General features: G+C 39.8%; 1 protein-coding gene across 1 annotated transcript in view; it reads left to right on the top strand.

Moving 5' to 3' along the window:
- The first annotated feature begins 235 nt into the window (after positions 1 to 235).
- The window catches only part of LOC107091830 (ATP-binding cassette sub-family G member 1-like), a 28143-nt gene continuing 5132 nt past the window's right edge, over positions 236 to 23246 (top strand). The window contains exons 1-12 of the mRNA XM_015385997.1: positions 236 to 302; positions 1610 to 1877; positions 12829 to 12946; positions 13079 to 13211; positions 14651 to 14701; positions 14789 to 14934; positions 15195 to 15318; positions 18028 to 18142; positions 19885 to 20021; positions 20134 to 20235; positions 22069 to 22237; positions 22359 to 22459. Of these exons, the coding sequence (XP_015241483.1) occupies positions 240 to 302; positions 1610 to 1877; positions 12829 to 12946; positions 13079 to 13211; positions 14651 to 14701; positions 14789 to 14934; positions 15195 to 15318; positions 18028 to 18142; positions 19885 to 20021; positions 20134 to 20235; positions 22069 to 22237; positions 22359 to 22459 (1527 nt within the window). The 5' untranslated portion in view covers positions 236 to 239. The remainder of the gene's footprint in view (positions 303 to 1609; positions 1878 to 12828; positions 12947 to 13078; positions 13212 to 14650; positions 14702 to 14788; positions 14935 to 15194; positions 15319 to 18027; positions 18143 to 19884; positions 20022 to 20133; positions 20236 to 22068; positions 22238 to 22358; positions 22460 to 23246) is intronic.

Genomic DNA, 23246 nt, shown 5'->3' with positions numbered 1-23246 from the left:
TATAAATAAATAGCACTATAATCATAATATAGGTTTTTATTCAGTTAAGTTGTATTTTTTGAGCCTGAATGAATGTAAAAATTATCCACAGGCTTTTAGTTTAAATCCAAAAACAGTAGTTTTTTTATCTAAAGTTCTGCCCTGGGGACCTGGATGGGAATGGGAGGAGTTAATTCAAGGGGGCGGAGACTTGGTGTGTCCTCAGAGTAAGAGCATCCCAGAGCAGCAGTCTGTCTGCCATGGCCTGTCTGATGGCCGCTTGGTCCGTGCATAATCCCAGTGTGACCAACTCCATTATTATGGTAAGTTTGAACCACACACACATAGTGCAGTAGGTGTGTTAGAATGTTTGAAATAGCCAATGCAGTATCCTGTTAACAGATTAATTTAGCCTATGAGTTGAATTAAGCTGTTAAGTTTCTGTCTCGCATAATGGTGGATTATATTTCCTGAGGTCCTCAGAGACATTGAGACAAATCTGGAGACAGAATCAGACTTTCTGCTTATATAGAAAAAGGAAAAAATTAATGAAAAACAGAATATAATAAAACAGTCAGAATAAGTTGAAACAGAAAGGTTCCTGTAAGAGGCTGTTTGATGTGTCTCCTGCACAGGTAAACCCACCTGAGGACATCCTTGTGGACAGCCTGAACATTTCATTTTACAATATACATAAAAAAAGAGATTGGAAATAGAGTAAAAACTGAACTGAAGTACGGACACTTGTATTTAGTTTCGTTTAGTTTTGATTTAGTTTTGATTCCAATCCACTTCATATGACTTCAGATAATCTCACAATTATCTGATCTCTCTTTGTTGTTGTGTTTTTAAATGTTTCTGAGCCACATCTTCAGAGGAAATCTTAGTTTGCTATATTGTATCGACCGCTAGAGGTAGTATTGAGTATTTTAAATTATTTTAAGTTACCTAAAAGAAACAGAGCCAACTCTTACTGTTCCAATCAACACCAGCTTCAATATCATTTTTTAACCTTGGTGTATGCATTGTATAAGTGTAGAGCTCCTGAGAGTGTGCCCCCTAGTGCTTACACCCAGTAGCAGTCAATGGCAGCAAAGATTGGCAAAAAAAGATACAAATTTTATTTTCAAACAATTACTTTTAATAATATTCCATGAATCTTACAGGCATGAAAATAGGCCTGTAAAAGAGAGACCTGTCTGGTTTTGGAACATCAGGTGTACCCAATGTTCAGGTTGCTCAGGTGTTGGAGTGTTGCTGTCAGTTGTGCTGATTCACAGCAGCAATCAGTTCACTTAGAGGGAACTCTTCTGTCCGACAGTGACCTCTGGGACGGATTAATGTCTCAAAGCCTCCTACATAAACCGGACCTCTGCTGAGAATTTGCCTGCTAATCTGAGTACGCCTACTGCTTTTCTTCAGCTAAAGCACTAACATGTCCTCATAAAAAGTCTGAAGCAACTTTCTTTCATACTTTTAACCAACCAGTTGAATCATAGAGTAAAGAAGCTGATAGAAAATGAAAAGAGTTAAAGATTTTATAAATTAAATTACTAAAATGAAAAATTGGTTTGATGTTAAGTAGAAAACAAGCATATTAAAGATGAAACAAACATCATCTTACCTTCAGAACACAAACGGACCCCCAGACTTGATGCTGGATTCGCGAACGGTCTGTGTCTGTTTGGAGGAAGTAATCAACAAGACTCCGATGAGAACCCAACAGACGCCCCTGCTACAAAAACCACAGAAGAAGGTGGATGCACCCTTGAAGAAGGTGGACAACAGCCTGACGGAGGCCCAGAGGTTCTCCTCATTACCAAGGAGACCAGCAGTCAACATAGAGTTCAAAGATGTCTCATACTCAATCAGAGAGGGACCCTGGTGGAGGATAAAAGGTAAGTAGGAGACACAACCTTTAGCTTCAGAGGAAACACAAAACTTAACTAAAAAGATTTAATTACTTATATAGTTTTATTTAAGTCAACTTTTAACTGAGAAACTGATTAAACTGGTTAAAACAACAGAGTTTTAGAGGTGGTTGGAGAGGAGGTGTTCCCTGGCGAGATTACTCCTTCTGAGGGTTATTAGTACTATGGTGAAACCTTCTGACATGGAGGGCCATCAAAAAGACCACCAGCCTGTATTTCAGAGTGTAAACAGCTGCGGCTGGACCAAACCGTCCATGTAACAGGCATTCAAAGAGCTGTGGGAAGGTAGAGCAAGTATATGGGGGGTGGAGGGACATAAGGATCTGACAGTTTCTGAATATTTGGAAATAGTTTTGCTTACAGCTTCAGAGAGTTGGATGGCAAAGGGAATCAGATCAGATCCAGCTTTACTGTTGATGACCCTTGGTCAGAGTGATCAGAGAGAGGAAGGTCTTTGTGTCAGTTCACCTATAAAGATTTTATCGATCAGTTCATCCATTTGTTTATGGTACCTACCAAATATTACCCTCATGGTCTGTTTTACCAGTATTTTAATCCCTCCACAGAGTTATAGGTCTACTCCAAGGCCTTGTTTAGGGGGAATATATCTATATCATTAGAAGGTGTTAAGAAGATATCCTCGTAAACCCCAGACGATCTGTTCCAATCAGGGCCATAGTTCATCCCCAATGTGAAGTTGGAAATCTATCATTCCCGTCTAAGGAAAGTGACTTCAGATCTACAGTAGCTCTTGTCCTGAGGAAGGTCTTTCAGCGTTTTCATGACTGCTGAATAGGTATTGTTGTCAGTAGTTGTCCCTGGCAGGGGATTCAGTTGTTCTGCATGAGATATCAAACTGATCAATTGCTCTTGAAATGATACTAGGATGAAGGGATCAGCAATACCCCTCCTGGGCTGGGGAGATCAAGGCCATATCCCTAGAGCCAGGCCTGTGGGTGACGTCACTGTAGTCCAATGGTTCAGTCTTCACCCTTGTGTTATGTGCTATGAAGGAACTGTGTAATTAGAGTGTTCAAATGTCAGAGGCGGAGGACTTGGTAAAGTTCATGGCCTCACTAAAATTGGCCTTTAAGGGTCTTAGAAGTCATTTTTGTCTAAACATACACAACTGGAATAAACCAAGAACAGCTTCATTAATATCTGGTCTAAATGTACCTTTTTGGTAACTTAAAAGAATATTTTTCTAGTATACCGACTATATGGTCACAGACCTTGTTGCGCCTGAGAGCTATTTCATGGTTACTGAGTCATAGGAAGGGCTATCAATACTGACTTATGAACTGGAGGGTTCAGCGTTTTCCTAACCAAATTCAAATCAAGTCTCTTTATTTACAGGTCCTTCTCAAAATATTAGCATATTGTGATAAAGTTCCTTATTTTCCATAATGTAATGATAAACTTGAACGTTCATATATCTTAGATTCATTGCACACTAACTGAAATATTTCAGGTCTTTTATTGTCTTAATATGGATGTTTTGGCATACAACTCATGAAAACCCAAAATTCCCATCTTACAAAATTAGCATATCATGAAAAAGGTCTATGCACCTAATCATCTGAATCGACAAATTAACTCTAAACACCAGCAAAATATTCGTGAGGTCTTTAAAACTCCCACCCTGGTTCATCACTCAAAACTCCAATCATGGGTAAGACTGCCGACCTGACTGCTGTCCAGGAGGCCATCATTGACACCCTCAAGTAAGAGGTTATGACACAGAGTGATATTTCTGAACCAATAGGCTGTTCCCAGAGTGCTGTATCAAGGCACCTGGGAAGTCTGTGGGAAGGAAAAATTTTGGCAGAAAACGCTGCACAACGAGAAGAGGTGACCAGACCCTGGGGCAGATTGTGGAGAAGGCCCGATTCCAGACCTTGGGGAACTTGCGGAAGCAGTGGAGTCTGGAGTAGAAACATCCAGAGCCACCGTGCACAGGTGTGTGCAGGAAATGGGCTACAGGTGCCGCATTACCCAGGTCAAGCCACTTTTGAACCAGAAACAACAGCAGAGGCGCCTGACCTGTGCTACAGAGAAGCAGCACTGGACTGTTGCTCAGTTTTGCATGTCATTTGAAAATCAAGGTGCCGGAGTCTGGAGGAAGACTGGGAAGAAGGAAATGCCAAAATGCCAGAAGTCCAGTGTCAAGTACCCACAGTCAGTGATGATCTGGGGTGCCATGTCAGCTGCTGGTGTTGGTCCACTGTGTTTTATCAAGGGTGAGCAGGGTCAATGCAGCTATCAGGAGATTTTGGAGGACTTCATGCTTCCATCTGCTGAAAAGCTTTATGGAAATGAAGATTTCATTTTTCAGCACAACATGGCACCTGCTCACAGTACCAAAACCACTGGTAAATGGATTACTGACCATGGTATCACTGTGCTCAAATGGCCTGCCAACTCTCCTGATCTGAACCCCATAGAAAATCTGTGGGATATGGTGAAGAGAAAGTTGAGAGACAAAAGACCCAACACTCTGGATGAGCTAAAGGCCGCTATGGAAGCATCCTGGGCCTCCATAACACCTCAGCAGTGCCACTGGCTGATTGCCTCCATGCCACGCCGCTTTGATGCAGTAATCTGTGCAAAAGGATTCCCAACCAAGTTTTGAGTGCCTAACTGTACATAATTATTTGAAGGTTGACTTATTTGTATAAAGAACACTTTTCTTTTATTGGTCGGATGAAATATGCAAATTTGTGAGATAGGAATTTTGGGTTTCATGAGCTGTATGCCAAAATCATCTTTATTAAGAACATAAAAGACCTGAAATATTTCAGTTAGTGTGCAATGAATCTAAAATATATGAATGTTCAAGTTTTATCATTACATTATGGAAAATAATGAACTTTATCACAATATGCTAATATTTTCAGAAGGACCTGTATATAACATGTCATCTCAAGATACTTTACAGAGACATTTCAACCAGATTTGGTTCAAAGTTCTCTATCTAAGGAAAACCAGCTGATTGCATCGACTCATTGACTCAACAGCAATCCCTCACACCAAGCATGCTTGTAGTGACAGTGGAGAGGAAAAAACTCCCTTTAAACAAGAAGAAACCTCCAGCAGAACCAGGCTCAATCTGAGCGGCCATCTGGCATTCAAGGAGACAGACGCAGACACAGAAAAAGAAGCAGAGATACAAAAGGCACTGTCAACCGGCTCCCTTCTGCTGTCGTCATCAACACACACACTCATACCTAATGACAATTTAGAGAGACCAGTTAACCAAACAGTCATGGTTAGGACTGTGGGAGGAAGCCAGAGTATCCAGAGAGAACCCATGCAGAGAACATTCAGAAAGACCCTGGGCTGGGAATTAAACCCATAACTTTCTTGCTGCAAGGCATCATTGTAACAAACTGTGCCACAGTGCAGGCCCAAAGTTTAACAGTCAACTGGAAACTTGTCCATCATAGATTGTTCTTCACCTCTCCCTGTAGCTGTTGGACATGTTTGTCTACAGCAGGGGTGTAGACAAAAGTCCATCTTGTAACTTTTAGATGCATCTCTTTTCTAACACACCTGAATTGAAAGGCTCGTTACCATGCCCAGCAGAGGCATGGTAACGACACAATCATTTGATTCAGGTGTGTTAAAAATGGGGTGCATCAAAAAGTTGCAGGTTAGTAACTCTTGAGGACTGGACTTGAGCACCCCTGGTCTACAGCACCATGCTGTGTTTCATGCCTGGACCACATTAGGTTAAGATTAGTTATATCTTCTTCTATACAAACTTCTAGGTATGTCTGAAACCAAAACGCGTAAACATATCCAAATGAAGTTCTGGGAAAAGCAGTTTAAGAGTTGTATGGCTTCAATGAGAAGCAGTGAAGTTTTAGATCTGTGGACAAGAAGAACTAGATTCTGCCAGAAAAGGACACACTGTCTGCACAGAAACAACTTCTATAGGTATTTTTGCAGCTGTGTTTCATCAGGAATCCTCTAAATGAACAAACCACTCAGAATCCTTTCCTGAGTGAAATTAAGACAATGAGAAAGTTATACTCAAGCACAGATAGCATTAGGTCCCTATCAGTAAACATTTATCTTTTGATAAAACCATTTTTTTTAAAGAATACAATTTTCTGATATCACTCAGATTAATAAATTTCTCAAGCCTCCTCTTGAACCCAGCTGTTTTATTTTGTGGCACTAGTAACCTTTATTTGACACGACTGGGACTTAACTACCTCAAGAACTGAGGCTTCCATGCATGGGCTTGGAAAAACCTCATCATCACAGCATAAATGACCAAAAGAGCTAGAGCCAATATTGTGGAGAAAATTGATCATTTTATGCATGCTCCAGCCTCTATATTGATTGCTTAGAAAATTTGCTTCCATTTTAACTTAAAATATCATTCTCTTGACTCAGAATTTAGGAGTGAGAACTCTTTTTTTTAAAGAAAATGTTTTTGATACTGGAATAAATGACCGAGGCACATTTTTCCTGTCAGATCTCAAGAAAGTTCTGCAGGTGAATCCAGACCTGGTGTTTTTCTCTCGCAATCATTCTCACATTCACAGTGGTTCTGGTTCTGCTGAGGGGTTCTTCCCGTGAAACAGAGGTTGTTATTCTTTAATGTCACCTGTAAGTGTAAGGAAGAGGACAGCGGGAGAGTCAATGCCGCTGTTTCTATAGACAAATAAATAAAAAATGAACATCTCTACCTAATAACCACAACCAAATTGTGATCAATGTGATTGAATTTCAACAATTTTCTGTTTAGATTTCATTGTTTTTTTATTTTGCACCCAGTTAGTCACAGTAAAAGAAACAGGACTGTAGTGAAAAACAAGCCATGCACCAACTTCTATAAACAAAGGTGTTGATGGCAGCATCACAGCTGATCTGTGTCACAGCCAAACAGGAACAGTCAAGGAGAAGCTACTATGAGAAAAAGCATAGAGAGCAAAAATACTGCATGATGGAAGAATAGAGATAGAATGAAGCAGAATGATGAAAAGGGGTCCCTATGTCCTCCAGTAGTCTAAGCCTATAGCAGCATAACTATAGCGATAGCTCAGGATAACCTAAGCCACTCTAACTATAAGCTTTATCAAAAAGGTCTGCCTCATGGACTAAACCTAGTAGTTGGTTCCACAGGAGAGGAGCCTGATAACTAAAAGATCTCCCTCCCATTCTACTTTAAGCAATTCTCAGAACAACTGGTAAACCTGCAGTTTGAGAGCCTTTTGAATTGAAAAAGCTTCCTGGATGCCAAGCGAAACATCTTCAAACTTGAAAACAAAGTCCAGTGGATTGTTTTTTAAGTTGTTTGGCATTACTATGAGCCGGATGACTGAGAATCTTCACCAGCATTGAGAGCACTGTTAGGAACTCTGTTCGGAACATTAGGAACAATCATATCTCTGATATAAGGTGGAGCTTGGCCATTTAGGCTTTATATGTGAGAAGAAGGATTTTAAATTGTATTCTCCATTTAATAGGAAGCCAATGAAGAAAAGGTAGGATAGGAGAGATATTATCTCTCCTATCCTCCTATTTAATTTTCCGCAGAACTCTGGCTGCAACATTTTGGATCAGCCTAAGGCTTTTAACTACAGTTTGGAGGTCTGTGGGCTTCCTGCTAGTAAAGAATTACAATATTCCAACCTTGAAGTAACAAATACATGGACTAGTTTTTCAGCATCAGCTCTAGATAAGATATTTCTAGTTTTTGCAATATATCAGAGATGAAAGAAGGAAATTCTAGAAACGTCTTTGATACGGGATTTAAATGACAGGTCCTGATCAAAAAGAACACAAAGTTCTTTTACTTTATGATCTGAAACCAATTTAATCCCACCCAAATGATGACTAACTAATCAGCTTCTTTTTCAAAAGATTAGACATCCAGGTGTTTATGTCTTTAAGAAACGCCCGTCTTCTATGTCATTGTCTAGTTTAATCAGGATTTGTGGACAAATGATTAAAATCAGAGGTCAGGTATTTTCTGATCAATTGCCAAGTCACGTTAAACCTCCATCTGAGCTTAGAGAGCAAGGAGAACCCACCGAAGATGAAGGCATGTGAGCATCTGTTTGCTGTTGCACCAGTCTGACAGTGTTTGTTTTCCTGCTGGATTAACAGGCTTTAATCTGTTAATCTCACTCAATGTCTCCTACTGGAAATAGCTGCACATCAGATTAAGAAGCTCTGCCAGCAACAGCTGAGAGGAATTTCTCCGTGATCAAGGGAAAAACAATCTGATGAGGCTGCAGAGGAGCAGGAGCTCCTTGTGAGATTGTCACCTGAGACTCTGAGTGCAATTCTTATTGTCTTCTGATTATCAACAAAGAAACTCACCATTAGAATAGGAAGAGAGGCCTTCTCTGAGCAGCTGTGACTCAGAAAACTCAGAATGTGAACAGAAAAGTTTGGATCATGTTTCAGCTTTTCAGACTGGAACAAAGACGGAGCTGCATGAACAGAGAGTCCTGATCTGTGCAGCGATACGTCGGTTTCACTCACTTCAAAGCTGCATGCATGTTTCAACCACTGATGATTTTACTTATTTAAGAAGAGCTGATGATAAATTATGTTTTTTACTGAATGACATCACAGCGTTTAAAAAATATTCCAGTAGTGAGCGGTTGATTTAAATTTAGAGCCAGGCAGAAGTGGAGATGCTCAACTGTTTTGAGCACACACTCTGACTTCAAACTTTTTGTCTCATCACACTTTTATAACTCGTGTGTTTACCAGCTACACCTCCGGTAATCCAGTCTCTGGTCAGACCTTTGCGTTTCTAAACATGTCTGTACATGAAGTTTGTGGGGAGCTCAAACATTTAGATATTAAAATGTATGGATAAAAAAAAGGCATACAGGATTTTACTAACTGCTTAAGAAGTAGAGGGAGATATTCTCACAGACAAAGATAGTTTCCCACAAACAGAAACATTGATTCTAGAGATAAGACCCACAGTCAGCCTTTTCTATCAGGAATTTATTTTTAGCTGAACCTGTGAGACATACAGTATACCCTTACTTAACCTACCCAATTAACAAAACTCTATTGCATTTGGAAAACTGCATTTGTTTTCTCTCTATTAAAAAGAGGAGATCCTACAATACCATATAATTACAAACCCATTTCAAAGCTGTGTGTTTTAGCAAAACTTCTTGAAAGTCAATAAACAAATAGATTAAACATTATTGGTATCCTGAAAACCTTTTATCACCTCATCAATCTGGTTTTAGAAAACAACATGAAATAGTTACTGCCTACCTGAAGGTCCTAAATGATGAAATTGAAGCTTTTGATACCAAGGACTACTGTGCTGCCCACTTCATGGATCTGTCCAAAGCCTTTGACACAGTTGATAATTTTGTCTCAAAGGCTTTTGGACATAGGTTTCACTAACTAGGCTGTGGGTTCCTAAATTATCTAACTGGTCTTAAACAGTGTGTACAGTATTGTATTCAGACACCAAACTATTGGGACAGCACTTGGGGGGTCCTGCAAGGGTCAATGTTTAGGACCTACTCTTTTTACTATTTACTTTAACAATGTGACCCATGGTATTACTAATGTGGCTGTAAATAATTATGCTGATGATTCCATAAGCTTTTGTCATGCAAAAGAAGTTAAGCTTTTCTTCAAGCACCTGTCTGTGTCACAGTTGGGTGGAGGTTTTGAGGACCCAAATGCAGAGATCAGGAGCCAGAGATGAATCTCGTAGATTTAATGACAGAACTGAGGCAAAACACAAAAATACAAAATACAAGAACCAAAAGACCAGAAAACGTCTGAGGAAAACTCATGTGTGAAGCCAGAGATTAGGAAGCAACTAAACAACAACAAGGAACCAGCCCTGAGTGACAGCAGAGGTGGTGTATATAAGGGGAACAGAACAAAGGATGGACTAATGAGCTGAATATGGAGCAGGTGTGAGTGGAACTAACTAGAAGGAAGCCAAGGGGAAAGGAAAAAAGCACAAGGCGGCAACAGAGAGTAACTTAAGACTGCTTGAATATAATGGAAAATAAACCCTAAGATCAACAAAACAGAATAACTGAAAACTAAAAACTCAGGCTCAAAAGGAGAGAACCATAACAGTATGCTTTTAAGACAATTCAGTCACAGTTTTCACAACTTCAATTACTGCTAAATGCAAGCAAGATTAAAATAATTGTATTTTCCAGCAAATAGAAGAGGCCTTCACCTCTCCCTACTGTCACCACAGTTTTGCAATTGCAGATTGACTTAGTATCTTAAACCTGCTCAAAAAGCTTAATCTAAAACTTCTTCTTTTTTTCAAGATAAATCTTATTTGCCAGAACAGCCTGTTTCTGCCATGTTCCTGAGCCTGTTAGGTTATGACTATGCTGTTTACATAAAAGCCTCTAACAGCTCATGACATGTTTTGGAAGCTGTGTATCATGGAGCTCTCAGTCTCACTCACCCTCTACTCACTGGTTAACTGGCCCTCTCTACACGCAGACTGCTACACATTTATTTACAGATCCAGTCTTCATCTGGTACCACCCTATTTGTCATGTTCACATCTATTAAATTTCAATTAAGTTTATTTATATAGTGCCAATTCACAACACATGTCATATCAAGGCACTTTACAGTTCACCGATCATAGAGTCAAATTGATTCAAAGTTTTCTAGTAGTTTAGCCAGTCACAGTCAGAGAAACAGGACTACACTGAAAAACAGGCTGATCTCCAACATCTATAACCAAAGGTATTGATGGCAGCTGCACAGCTGTTATTTCTCTCCAGCATGGTGTCACAGCCAAGCAGGACATATCTCACATAAACAGCAGTGCCAGAGCCTCCCTTCACAGGATTTGATCCTTTCCAGTGTTCCTTTGGTACTTTGTGTCCTGAACTTTGCAAAAAAAGCATTTTCCACTCTGGTCTATCCACCTAGAACCTGCTTCAGTACGACCTGAAGTTATCTAGTCTATTCACACTTGGGGAATTTTATTGATACTTCTAGAAAATACATGTTTTGGCATCTGCACATGTTTTAAATTATTTCATGAACAATTCATAACTGATCTTTTTTTACTGTGTATTTTATAATTTGTGTATTGTATAATACTGTTAACGGTTATTGTTTTTAAAAATATGTTCCTCTTGTAAATGAGATTTTAAATCTTAAGACGTTTTCCTTTCTAAATAAAAGATTAAATAAAATACTTTAATATAAGGAAAAATGATTTAGATAATGTACAAAAAAGCTGCTAATTACAGACACAATCAAATTGTTCTTCTGAGGCAGTTTTAAAGCTATTCTAATTTTATTATAAATGCTTGAAGAAAAAGCTTTGCTTTGAAACATCCACACTGACCCGTGATATCACCTCCTGTGTGGCTGTTACCGGTTTTGTTCTTTGACACTGGAATAAAGGTCGCCAACAAAGGAATAAAGATCGTATTTCTCTGGAAGCAGCAGTTAAACTCATTGTTCTTCAAATTCAACCCCTTTATTCATTGGGAACATTACTCTGCTGATCAGGCGTGAAAAATACTGCAACAGGCCGCTCTGGGTTTTCTGTTTGCAAAACATTTCTTCAGTTTGCTACTGATTCTTTTTTCAGATTCAAACCTTGAACTACTCCACGTTCTGGGGTTTTGAACTTATTCAGCGTAAACCGCAAAAAGAGAGTTCCCGTGTTCCACAGTGATGAGGCTTTCTGGGCAAAACCAAAACCATCTGGAGCCCTTTTAGTTAGTGGGCTGAATACATGAGGTACAACTGTAGCACAATTGTAGTTAAGATTGTAGAACAGTCTGTAATATAGGCTTTTGTATAAATTGTGGTAATCATAATAGTACATGCTGTAAACTCGGCTATAGTAGAAATTGTAATACAGGTACTAGTACAAGTGGTAGCAAAGGATGGAGAACAGGCAAGAGTTCTGGTTGCAGAATCAGCTGTAGTACGGATTGTAGTACAGGAAGTAGTACAGGACGTATCGTGTCTTATAGCTCATTTGTGCAAGTAGTGGTTTAGGATGGAGTTGAGGCTCTGATACAGGCTAGAATTGGGCTGTTGTAAAGTAGTACAGTACAGCTGCAGTACAGGTAGTGGTACTAGTCATATATATATATATATATCATACTATTTTATATAATAGTAAAAGGTTATAGTTAGGGTTGTATTACAGGTTGTAGAGCTGCTGCAGAGGTTACTGTCAGTCAGTGGGGATTTAATCCAGTTCTCAGATAAACATGATAATCTCATTAAGGAGTTTTCACACTCCACCAGCTGATAAACTGTAGAGGTTGGTGAAGACAGTCTTCATTGTTGTTTTCCTCAAGTTTTTGAAGGCAGATGGATCCCAAGTCTTGTTCCTTTGAATAAGCAACCGATGCAGATCATTTTCCTCGGGCAACCATATGGTCTTATTAACATAAAAATGGTCAAATGTATGCAGATGACAGTTTTTTTTGTAGACAAAGAGCAGTAATACTGTCACCAGAAATGTCTGGAGTCTGTCACTGGTTTATAAATAACCATTGCATTTTGAACTATACAAAGAGAGCATTGATTATCTTTTCAGTTTAGAACAAAAAAAAAATATTCTAAGGTACTTTAAAAGTTTAACCGACTCTAAAGATACTGGAAAACTATCCATGTGTTATTAAAAATATGTCTCAGCATGTTTAAGGTGTAACATGCAACATTTAAGATGTTTCAGTGCAGATTTTCCAATCAGAAGTGTTTACAGTCTGTCAATGTGGAGAGAATTTAGCTTTGAAAAAAAAAAGAAAAAACTAAGTTCCTCTCGCCACCTTTTTTTGATTGGTTGGTTTTCAGAAGCTGAAACTGGACTGGAAACCAGAGCCATGGACTGGAGGACAAAGAACTGCTCTGGGTGCTGCTGGGAACCTGCAGACTCATTGTTTCTGTGTTGTTTCAGGTTACAAAACTCTACTCAAAGGGATCTCTGGGAAATTCACCAGTGGGGACCTTGTGGCCATTATGGGGCCCTCAGGAGCTGGGAAGTCCACGCTCATGAATATCCTGGCAGGATACAGGTGAGCCTGTGGCCTTTTAATCCTCACTCTGATCAGGTTCTGTGGAGGTCTGAGTTTTCCTTTGCAAGCATAAACATTTCAGACTGGATCTCTTTATGAATCAGATATTCTGATTTCTTCATTCTCCAACAGGGAGACAGGAATGAAAGGGGAGATCCTGATCAACGGTCAACCCAGAGACCTGCGCTCTTTCCGGAAGGTTTCCTGCTACATCATGCAGGACGATATGTTGCTTCCACACCTCACTGTGCAGGAGGCCATGATGGTAGGCTCAGATCCTCTGCTAATCTGTCTTAAGGGAAAATGTCCAAATAATTCAATTCAATTCCGTTTATATAGCGCCAATTCACAACACGTCATCTCACAACACTTTACAGTTAACAGGATCATACAGTCAATTTGAATCAAACTTTTTTTATCTAAGGAAAACCAGTTGATTGCATCGACTCATTGACTTGAATGCAATCCCTCACACTAAGCGTGATTGTAGCGACAGTGGAGAGGAAAAACTCCCTTTTAACAGTAAGAAACCTCCAGCAGAACCAGGCGGCTCAGTTTGAGCGGCCATCTGCTGAGGCCGACTGGGGTTCAAGGAGACAGAAGCAGAGATACAAAAGGCAGCTGTAAAAGGTGGCCCCATCCAGGAAACACACATGCAGGCATAAGAGCTGTGAGCCAACTCCCATGTCAGAGGATGAAGAGAGCACATCCATCCACAGTCAGAGAAACAGGTCTACACTGAAAAACAGCCTGATCACTAAAACCTAATTTATTGTTGTTTTATTACATTAATCTATGTTCACCTTTATTTGCCAGAGTTATGATCTCCTACGGACTGAACTGACCAGTCAGAGCATCTAATTTCTTTTAGGATTCCTAAATTCATCTTTTATATGAGCAAACATGAAAAGATGATGGGATTATCGTGTTTGATTTACTCTTATGCCAAGGTTTTATTTAATTTGTATACTGATTCGGATCATTAAGGACTCCAAACTGCTCTCAAGCAGAATGTATTGGTCAGTTATAGATAAAACTTGCAGCGCATATTTTCTTTTGTCTGAAAGAACTTAAATTAAGCCAAACACAAGAAAAATCTTGACCTGTTGCAGTTTATGGTCTTCAAGCAATTTTCAACAAGTCTTTGTTGGGAACAAAGAGAAAGGTTTTGCTAGCTTAAGGAAAAGTTCTTGTCTATTAGGTTCCTCCTCAGGCCCATAACACAAAGCAATGATATTCAGATAAGAGAGGCTTTGATAGGCAGGGCGTTGTTTGGAATTCTCACACATCAATGCAGCACGGCTGTAAGCAGTGCAAGTGTTGACCCAAACACCCTACATCTTAAATGGCCAATTTAACTCCTCATTATACCAATTTTCTGGTTCAATATTAAGTTAACATGGTTGCAGAAGATGGTTAAAGATTGGGTGAAGTTTGTCTGAAAATAAAAATAAAACTTTTAGCTGCTTTATTATATTATTTACATAATAGGGGTCTGGGATTCTATTGTGTGCTATTTATTGCGCCATAGTCTGAACCGTAAATAAATATACTAACATCATGAGGTTAAAAGATCAAACAGACATCTCTAGTCCTAGTTGTCATGTTAGTACCATATCTGTTCCTCTTGCAAATTTCAAACATGTATATTAGTTTTAGTTCATGTCCAGATGCTACAAACGTAACATCTGTGTGTCTCTGCAGGTTTCAGCCAACCTGAAGCTACAGGAAAAGGTGGAGGCTCGGAGGGAGATGGTACACTTGCTTTTGTACAGTTTCTCTACCCCAGTTAAGACATCCAACTCTGCTCAGCAGATCTGATTTTGTTTTCGGCTCCATCAGGTTCAGGAGATCCTGACAGCTCTGGGGCTGCTTGACTGTGCTAAAACAAGAACATCGCACCTGTCAGGGGGTCAGAGAAAGAGGCTGGCCATCGCTCTGGAGCTTGTCAACAATCCTCCAGTTATGTTCTTTGATGAACCTACCAGGTGAGAAAAAGATCTGATGTCAACTATAGGTCTCCTAATCATTTCAATCAGTTTTCCTCTTCTTGTTATTAAGAGTTACAGTGTTTTTCCTAGTTGGTTTAGTTAGGGATATGTATACTGCTGGTTCTGTTGATTATTGTGCAGTTAAGTATTTTTTGTTTTGGAAACTTGAAATCATATTGAGCAGTTTGGGTCATTATTGCTTCAGATTCCTGAGAAAGCACTGACACAACATTTGCTCTTGTGTGTTTGTGTTCTAGTGGTTTGGACAGTTCATCTTGTTTCCAAGTCGTCTCTCTTCTCAAAGCCCTGGCTCGAGGAGGACGGACCGTCATCTGCACCATTCATCAACCTAGTGCCAAACTCTTTGAGCTTTTCGACAAGGTAATGGGGGGAGAGCAAAGTGTCTGACATAATACACCAATAGTATTAACCTACAGACACTTCTAAGTATGCTCTAACATTAACACCCCTAAGATCCAGCACTGTTCTAAGACTTAATACCACCACAAGACCCGTCACCTCTTTAAGACCAAAACTATTCTAAAACCAAGCTCATCCAAAGAACAAACACTATTCCAAGGCCCAACACCATCCTAAAGGCTGGAACAGACCTGATTTAACATCTGATCGGACGGAATATCGGATCAGATGAAGTTTTACCATGTACACTTGTGTCCATGGCCCTGGTTCAACTGCCCACAATTCTCTCCAACTGTACCTGGGTAGTTACAACCAAGGCAGAACCCTGGTATATTTTGGTAGGACCAATGAGAATGCCATTAGTCAGGCATAAACAAAGACATGGTGGCAAAGGAAAAAAGATCTGCTTTGGCGGAAAAACAAAGAGCCTCTGTCTCCAGGAGGATCCTCATTTGGGCTTTAATAAAAATGTCGATTGGTCCAACTAGTCAACTTAGCTAGACTAATTTTACCCACATCTGGAAACTCAAAAGTTGCCTGCAGGGCGGTGTGTGTGTGGCATGCAAAACAGCTCTCTTATTACATTATTTTATGGGGTTACTAGAGCACACACTACAGTTAGCAATAATGGCCTGATTAGATCTACCTGACCGTCACAGCAACAGGATGAATTGTAACTAATTTAAGTTCAGGTTAGGATTAACCCTTACTGTCAAATAGTCGACTTGGAAAAATCCCTCTCCGTTAATTCCCTATTCCCCATTTAGGTTAGTGTTAAAAAACACTGCATTTATAGCTAACAGGAGAGACTTGGACATATCAAACTGAGAACATATATATATAAAAAAAAAAACAAGATACTTACCAATGGTCCTAGCAGAGGAATATAGAAAACAGACAGATTGAAGCTGGGATCTTCATTAAACTTCATCAACCACAGATTAACCTCAGACGATAGACCTACCTGGCTTGTTTATACTGGGAAATTTTCCAGGACATTCAAAACTCAAATCTTGTGTTGCCAGTGGTCCTTAGAAGGAGCAATTAAGCCCTCAGTATGACAGATTAAAATTCTATTGCAAATTGGAGCTTGTAGAGCCAGACATAAGCGGTTTGTTCTAGCCTTAAGACCAAACGCCATCCTAAGACTCAACACCATCCTAAGGCCAAAGACCATCAAAATACCATACTACGGTAATACTCAACGTGATCTAAAGACTATCCTAAGACCAGTGTTGTTTTCGTCAGCCATGACGATGACAAAATCATTTTGTTGAGGCAAATTTTTTTCATGAGGATAATGAGAACTGACCAGCTAAGTGTAGATCTTTGTTGACGAAAACTTAAGAGTTATGGGTGTGTGTTTTTGTCCCGTTGACGAAAACCTACACCCATAATTTGGGAATTATTGGTCTGAGGAAGGAGTGGAACCAGTAGGATGATTTCTCCTTAGCATGCGGCACGAGCCACCCAGAGAGTACTGAAGGGAAATCCAAGTTCAGGAGACAGATCCAAGGTCGTTAGCAGGCAGAATCCAAATAGCAGCTTTAAGACAGGCCAGGCAAATCTGATCAGAACAGGAGCAAGCAAAACTCAGAAGTCCAGAGGCAGAAACTAGTCAGAATCAGGTAATCAGAAAAACACTAGGTAGGCAAGAGAACTCTCACACACGGCTCAAATAATCTGGCACTGATGGGAACAAGCAGTTTAAATAGGAACTGGAACAGGTGGATCTGATTAGTGAGAATGAAAACTAGGCAGAGCTAGCAGGTGGAAGAAATTGACCAATAATCCAGTCATCAGTGCCAAGATTATGACATCCAAAGACCAAAGACCATACAAAGACTAAACATACAAAGAGCCGAGACCATCCTAAAATCTAATACCAAGCACCAGCCCAGCTCTACTTTAAGAACTGACACCATGCTAAAAGTCCTAATCATTGCGAGACACAACAGTGTTCTGAGATACTTTACATAGTTCCAGAATCTGAAAGCCTTTCTGGTTTATGCAGATGTGATTTCTAGATTTCACATGCCCTGGTATACATTTTATGAAAATGAGTGGCAGCCATTGCAATTTGTTTTAGTGTAGGTGTTAGGGAAATAGATATTTACCTTAAAATGTAAGGTGCATTCAGTATTTGGAGGGGTTAACAAAGATTAACCTAGAGCTGGATGTTTTATAACTGACCTCTTTGGACTAAACCACTAGATGGCTTCACCAACCTTCTTAATCATATTGATTGAAAACATTTAACATTTTAAAAGCCTTTAAATCAAATTACACATAAAATGTTGGAGTGTCATACAAATTTTACTGAGTGTAAATAGATTTACCAAAAGATGTGTTGATGACAAGCAAAAGAAGAGGTTATGAGTTAAATGAGACAGAAAGAAAATAAATCTGCTTACCATTTTTGGCCTTAAAGTTGAAATATTTTTTTTTTAATCTGAAATTAACTTTATTTTCTGCAACAAGGTATTTTCTTTTCTGCCTTTCAGATTAAGCTTCTTTCTGTCCATCATTGTCACCCAGAACATTTTAGGAACACAGTACCAATAACATTTCCAGGCAAACTGAACTGTTTGGAAAAGAGACCTCAGAAAACTCAAATAGATCCAGAGTTGTAGTAACCTGAGATTCCTGATCTCTGTGTGTGTGTTTTAGCTCTATGTGCTGAGCCAGGGTCAGTGCATCTACAGAGGAAAAGTGTCCAGCCTGGTTCCATACCTGCAGAACCTCGGACTGAACTGTCCCACCTACCACAACCCAGCCGATTTCAGTAAGAACAGAAGCACCACTCTCATTCCAAGACCCGTTCTCTGACTCAGAACCTGGTCACCCGGGTTATGAGGAATAGTCGTGACAGTGTCCTCTGTGTAGTAGACAGCAGGCAGTGTGATTTCAGTTTGGACGTAAAGGGAATGATCTGTCAGGCTGAAGCCGGGCAGAGCAGAAGCTCGGAAGGATTCTGGCGTACCTTTAGATGCATGAAACCTTTGCTTAACTTCAAGCCAAGGTCTTGTTCATCTTAGACAGGAATTAAAGCAGGAACTTTAAAAAGACAAAACATTTTTTTATTTCAAGTTTGAGGAGCTTGGATGGAGAAAAGCTGGCATTAAGTTGGTGCTAGGGTCTCCGATGTAGTTAACCAATTTAGAATAGCTTAGGATAGGCATATCAACGTGGAGCATCTCAGTATCAAAAAGCAGTCTTCTTTAACTTTTCTGCGATTCTAGCATGGAGGTGGTTCTCTGCATAAGCTTTTTGGGATGGGGCTCATAGTCTGTTGATATATCAAATCAAATGTTATGTCCTTATTCTTAGCCACCTGGGAAAGTTAATTCCATGCTACTAAAGACACATCTGTCTGAGGTGAACCTTATGTTCAGGAGCATTCTGGTCTTTGTCCTGGCGATCTCAAACTAAACCACCTCCTTACCCTCACCATGACATTTCAGCTTATATAGACTTTTTTAAGGCTATGCATGTCAGCTCGAGGGAAGGTAGAAGACGACTTTTGGATTGGGAAGGATGTTCTGTCACAAAGTGATGAGAGATGGGGATTAGATAAAATTTATAGTCACGAAATACATTTGATTTGGGTACAGACTCTGGCTGCTACATAGCCCAAACTATGTGTCACACTGCATTCACACATAAAAACCCTGCTACAGAAATTCCATTATAGGACAATAAATAAATACATAATGAAAAATGTTACATTTACATTTACATTTACATTTAAGAAAAAAAATATAAAAACCCTTCTTTAAAAAATCTACTACATGCGAAAATGAAAATAGAAACAAGCATATCCGTTTAGTGTAAATTTTGAATACCCTTGCATATTCCACAATTTAATGCTTGATACTGTTTATTGCTTTAATGGAAAGCGGAACAAATGAGCTCTTATAGCAGTTCAATCTACAGGCAGGGACTCTAAGGAAGGGGCTCGACCTGAAGGAAGGAACTGATACTCTGAATAAACAAATATGAGTGGGGTCTGAGATGATTTTCTGGCCTTGTCTAGTTATTGTTTCATTGAAGATGGTTTAAAGTAAAGGGTGCTTAACAAGTTCCATCAAATTCATTGCTCTTTGAGTCAGGCAATTAAGTTTGGCCTCCATTTACAAACCAAGACAGGTTGCCAAACCAGGCAGACATGCCATACCAAATGATGTTCTCTATAACAGCACGGTAAAAGAGCAGCATGGCTTTCTGACTGACACCAAAGGCCCTCAGCCTGCGCAGAAAATGTAGCCACTGCTAGACCCTGTTGCAGACATAATCAACTTGAGCAGTCCGAGATAATTTATTGTTGATTTTTAATCCAAGATGTTTATAGGAATCTGCTTGCGCAATTAATTGATTATGGATGACCAATGGATGGGGCTAACTAAATAGACTGGAGCAGCATTTTCTGATATTGTCATGTTTAAAAGTGTACTGAACTTTGCTGAGGAGCTAAGCATAGGGTATCTGCTTCTACTCTTGTTCTTGTCTGTCTGTCTTCTCTATAAGTCATGGAGGTTGCATCCGGGGAATACGGGGACCAGATGGTGAGACTGGTCAGGGCAGTTCAGGACAGGAGGTCTGAGGAGGTCCATCAGAAAGAGCTGAATGGAGAAGCCAGCCTCCACCCGCTTCTGTGGCAAGAGGTAGAAAACAAACCACTCTAGGATCTCAACTGGAATATCAGACAGTAAAATAAAAACATACAGTCGGTGTTCTGGATGATTTCTTACAGCTGAATGTTTCTGCTCTGCTCAGGAGAGTTCTTCATCTGAAGGTTGCCACAGCTTCTCAGCCAGCTGCAAGACTCAGTTCTGCATCCTGTTCAGGAGGACGTTCCTCAGCATCCTCAGAGACTCGGTGAGAAAGCTGGTCTCCCTCCTACAGCTGCTGGAGGCTTACCTCCACTATCTCAGATTTGATTCTGACCCATTTGAAAAAGATCTGAGAGTGGATCATTGATGCTTATAACCTGAGAAAATAAAATTACTGTGATTGGCAACTTCTCAAGAAATTCAATTCAGTTCAAGTCAGTTTAATTATATAGCGCCAATTCACAACACATGTCACAACAAAAGTCATCTCAAGGCATTTTACAGTTCACCAGATCATACAGTCAAATTGATTTAAAGTTTTCTGTCTAAGGAAAAACAGTTGATTGCATTGACTCATTGACTCAAATACAATCCCTCACACTAAGCATGCTTGTAGTGACAGTGGAGAGGAAAAACTCCCTTTTAACAGGAAGTAAATCTCCAGCAGAACCAGGCTCAGTGGGAGCGGCCGTCTGCCGAGGCCGACTGGGTTTCAAGGAGACAGAAGCAGAGATACAAAAGTAGCTGTAAAAGGCGGCCCCGTCCAGGAAACACACAGCCAGGCAGACCAGCTCCGAGCCAACTCCCATGTTGGAGGATGAAGAGAGCACATCCAGCCAGTCACAGTCATAGAAACTGGACTACAGTGAAAAACAGGCCGATCAACAACATCCATAAACAAAGGTGTTGATGGCAGAAGCACAGCTGATATTTCTTTCCAGGATGGTATCAAAGCCAAACAGGAACAGACGAGGCAAAGCTACAATGAGAAAAAGCAGAGAGAGCATAACTTTGGAGATTAAACTAAAAGATTCTGCAGAGTAGGAGAATAGCGATAGAATGAGGCAGAATGATGAAGAAGGGCCCCTATGTCCTCCAGATGTCTAAGCCTATAGCAGCATATTTATAGAGATAGTTCAGGACAACCTGAGCCCCTCTAAATATAAGCTTTATCAAAAAGGAATGTTTTAAGCCAACCCAAAAAATAGACAGGGTGTCTGCTTCACAGACTACAACTGGTAGTTGGTTCCACAGGAGAGGAGCCTGATAACTAAAAGATCTGCCTCCCATTCTACTTTAAGAAGTTCTAGGAACCACTAGTAAACCTACAGATTGAGAGGAACATAAGGAACAATCATATTTCTGATATAAGATGGAGCTTGGCCATTTAAGGCTTTATATGTGAGAAGGAGGATTTTAAATTCTATTCTTTGATTTAACATGAAGCCAATGAAGAGAAGCCAGGATAGGAGAGATATGATCCCTTTTTTTAATCAGAACTCTGGCTGCAGCATTTTTGATCAGCTGAAGGCTTTTACTCCAGCCTTGAAGTAACAAATGGATGGACTAGTTTCTCAGCATCACCCCTCTATCCAACCTCTATTGTTTTCTTCCTATTTGCAGCTTGTAAAATTCTGGCTTCATATGGAACAGTCATTTGAGTCATTAACAACTGTGAACTAGAGTTTTTTCAAGCAATGCTTTCCCCAACTTTGAACTAATCTGACAATGTGGTCTGGTTGAATTGACTCTGTAAAGAGCCTTGAGATGACATGTGTTGTAAATTGGCACCACATAAATAAACTAAATTTAATTTAAATTGAATTATGTTGTTTTATGTTTCACACATAAAATGGATCTTAATAGACTCCCAAATAAATTAAAAATGTTTTCCACATTATGTAACATGTATCCCTGACACCTTAAATGAAAACAAGCAAATATTGTAGATTTGAATGAAAGAGCTGCATTATTTTGCAGTTTGTACATCCTGGTTGTTTGTTGATTTCATTAAAATAATTTATTCTTTTTAATCAGTTATCATAGAATAATTGTTAATTTCTCTAGTATCTGTATAACACTGTGACTGGCTGAGCAGGTGCTGACCCACCTCAGGATCTCCTCTCACATCGGGATCGGAGTTCTGATCGGGCTCCTGTACCTGGGCATCGGAAACGAGGCCAAGAAGGTTCTGAGTAACTCAGGCTTCCTCTTCTTTTCCATGCTGTTCCTCATGTTTGCTGCTCTCATGCCTACTGTACTCACATGTGAGTCAGCATGTCTCTCTTAGTATAGTACACAGAAGTAGAACCAGAGGAACATTCCTGGTTCCTCCTCCTGGTCCATTTTTTCCTTCCTAATATTATCCTCCCATGTTTCTGTGCTCAGTTCCTCTGGAGTTGGGGGTTTTCCTGAGGGAACACCTGAACTACTGGTACAGTCTGAAGGCTTACTACTTGGCCAAGACCATGGCTGACCTTCCCTTCCAGGTAACTTCCTCACACACATGTTCCTCCAGTATTATTAAACACCTATCGAACACCTGGACCTTGATTTTGAGCTTTGAGGGACAGCCATGACGTGTTTATAGGTTGGATCTTAGAGTAACCTGCCAAGAATAAGATATCTGTCAATAAAAACCTAGAGTAGGTTCTTTGGGGGGATACCTATAACTTCACTATATTTCTAGAAAGCTAGTCGTTATTCATTCCTTTTGCTCAGCTTATCTTTCTTATCATCATATCAATTTAACTTTATTGATCTCACATTGGAGAAATTTACCTTTGTATTTTGCCCCTCCACTTGGGGAGCAGTGGGCTGCCATTGTGGGGCGCCCGGGGAGCAGTGTGGGGCTAAAAATCTTGTTCATAGACCCTGAGTGGCAGTTTCTGGAAGTGGGGCTTGAACCCAGACCCACAGGATTCCAAGCTCTATACCCTAACCAATAGCAGGCCACTTCTCTCTTTTTGTTTATCTTTCTTGAAATGAAATTCGCCACATTAGGTTCTCACAAAGTTCATCCTAATGAATGAGTATCCTGGTTGTTAAGGTCGTTAATTAGCACCATATACAGAACTTATACATGGCCTTGAGGACTGAATTTAGACACCACTGTCGTAGAGATTTAATGACATTCCACAAATAAGAACAACTTAGGGCAGATATATTATTGGTAGTTTACAAATTTTATAAATGCTGAGAGTTGTAGTTTATTTGTGGTAATAGACTCAAGCCTCCTGATTTCTTTTTTGTTGTTTTTCTAAAAAAAAAAAAAAA

Source organism: Cyprinodon variegatus, unplaced genomic scaffold (assembly GCF_000732505.1).
Source record: "Cyprinodon variegatus isolate N-32 unplaced genomic scaffold, C_variegatus-1.0 Scaffold354, whole genome shotgun sequence".
NCBI classification, from domain to species: Eukaryota; Metazoa; Chordata; class Actinopteri; order Cyprinodontiformes; family Cyprinodontidae; genus Cyprinodon; species Cyprinodon variegatus.
Note: the sequence above shows the minus strand (reverse complement) of the source record. Positions and strands in the feature narration are given on the sequence as shown.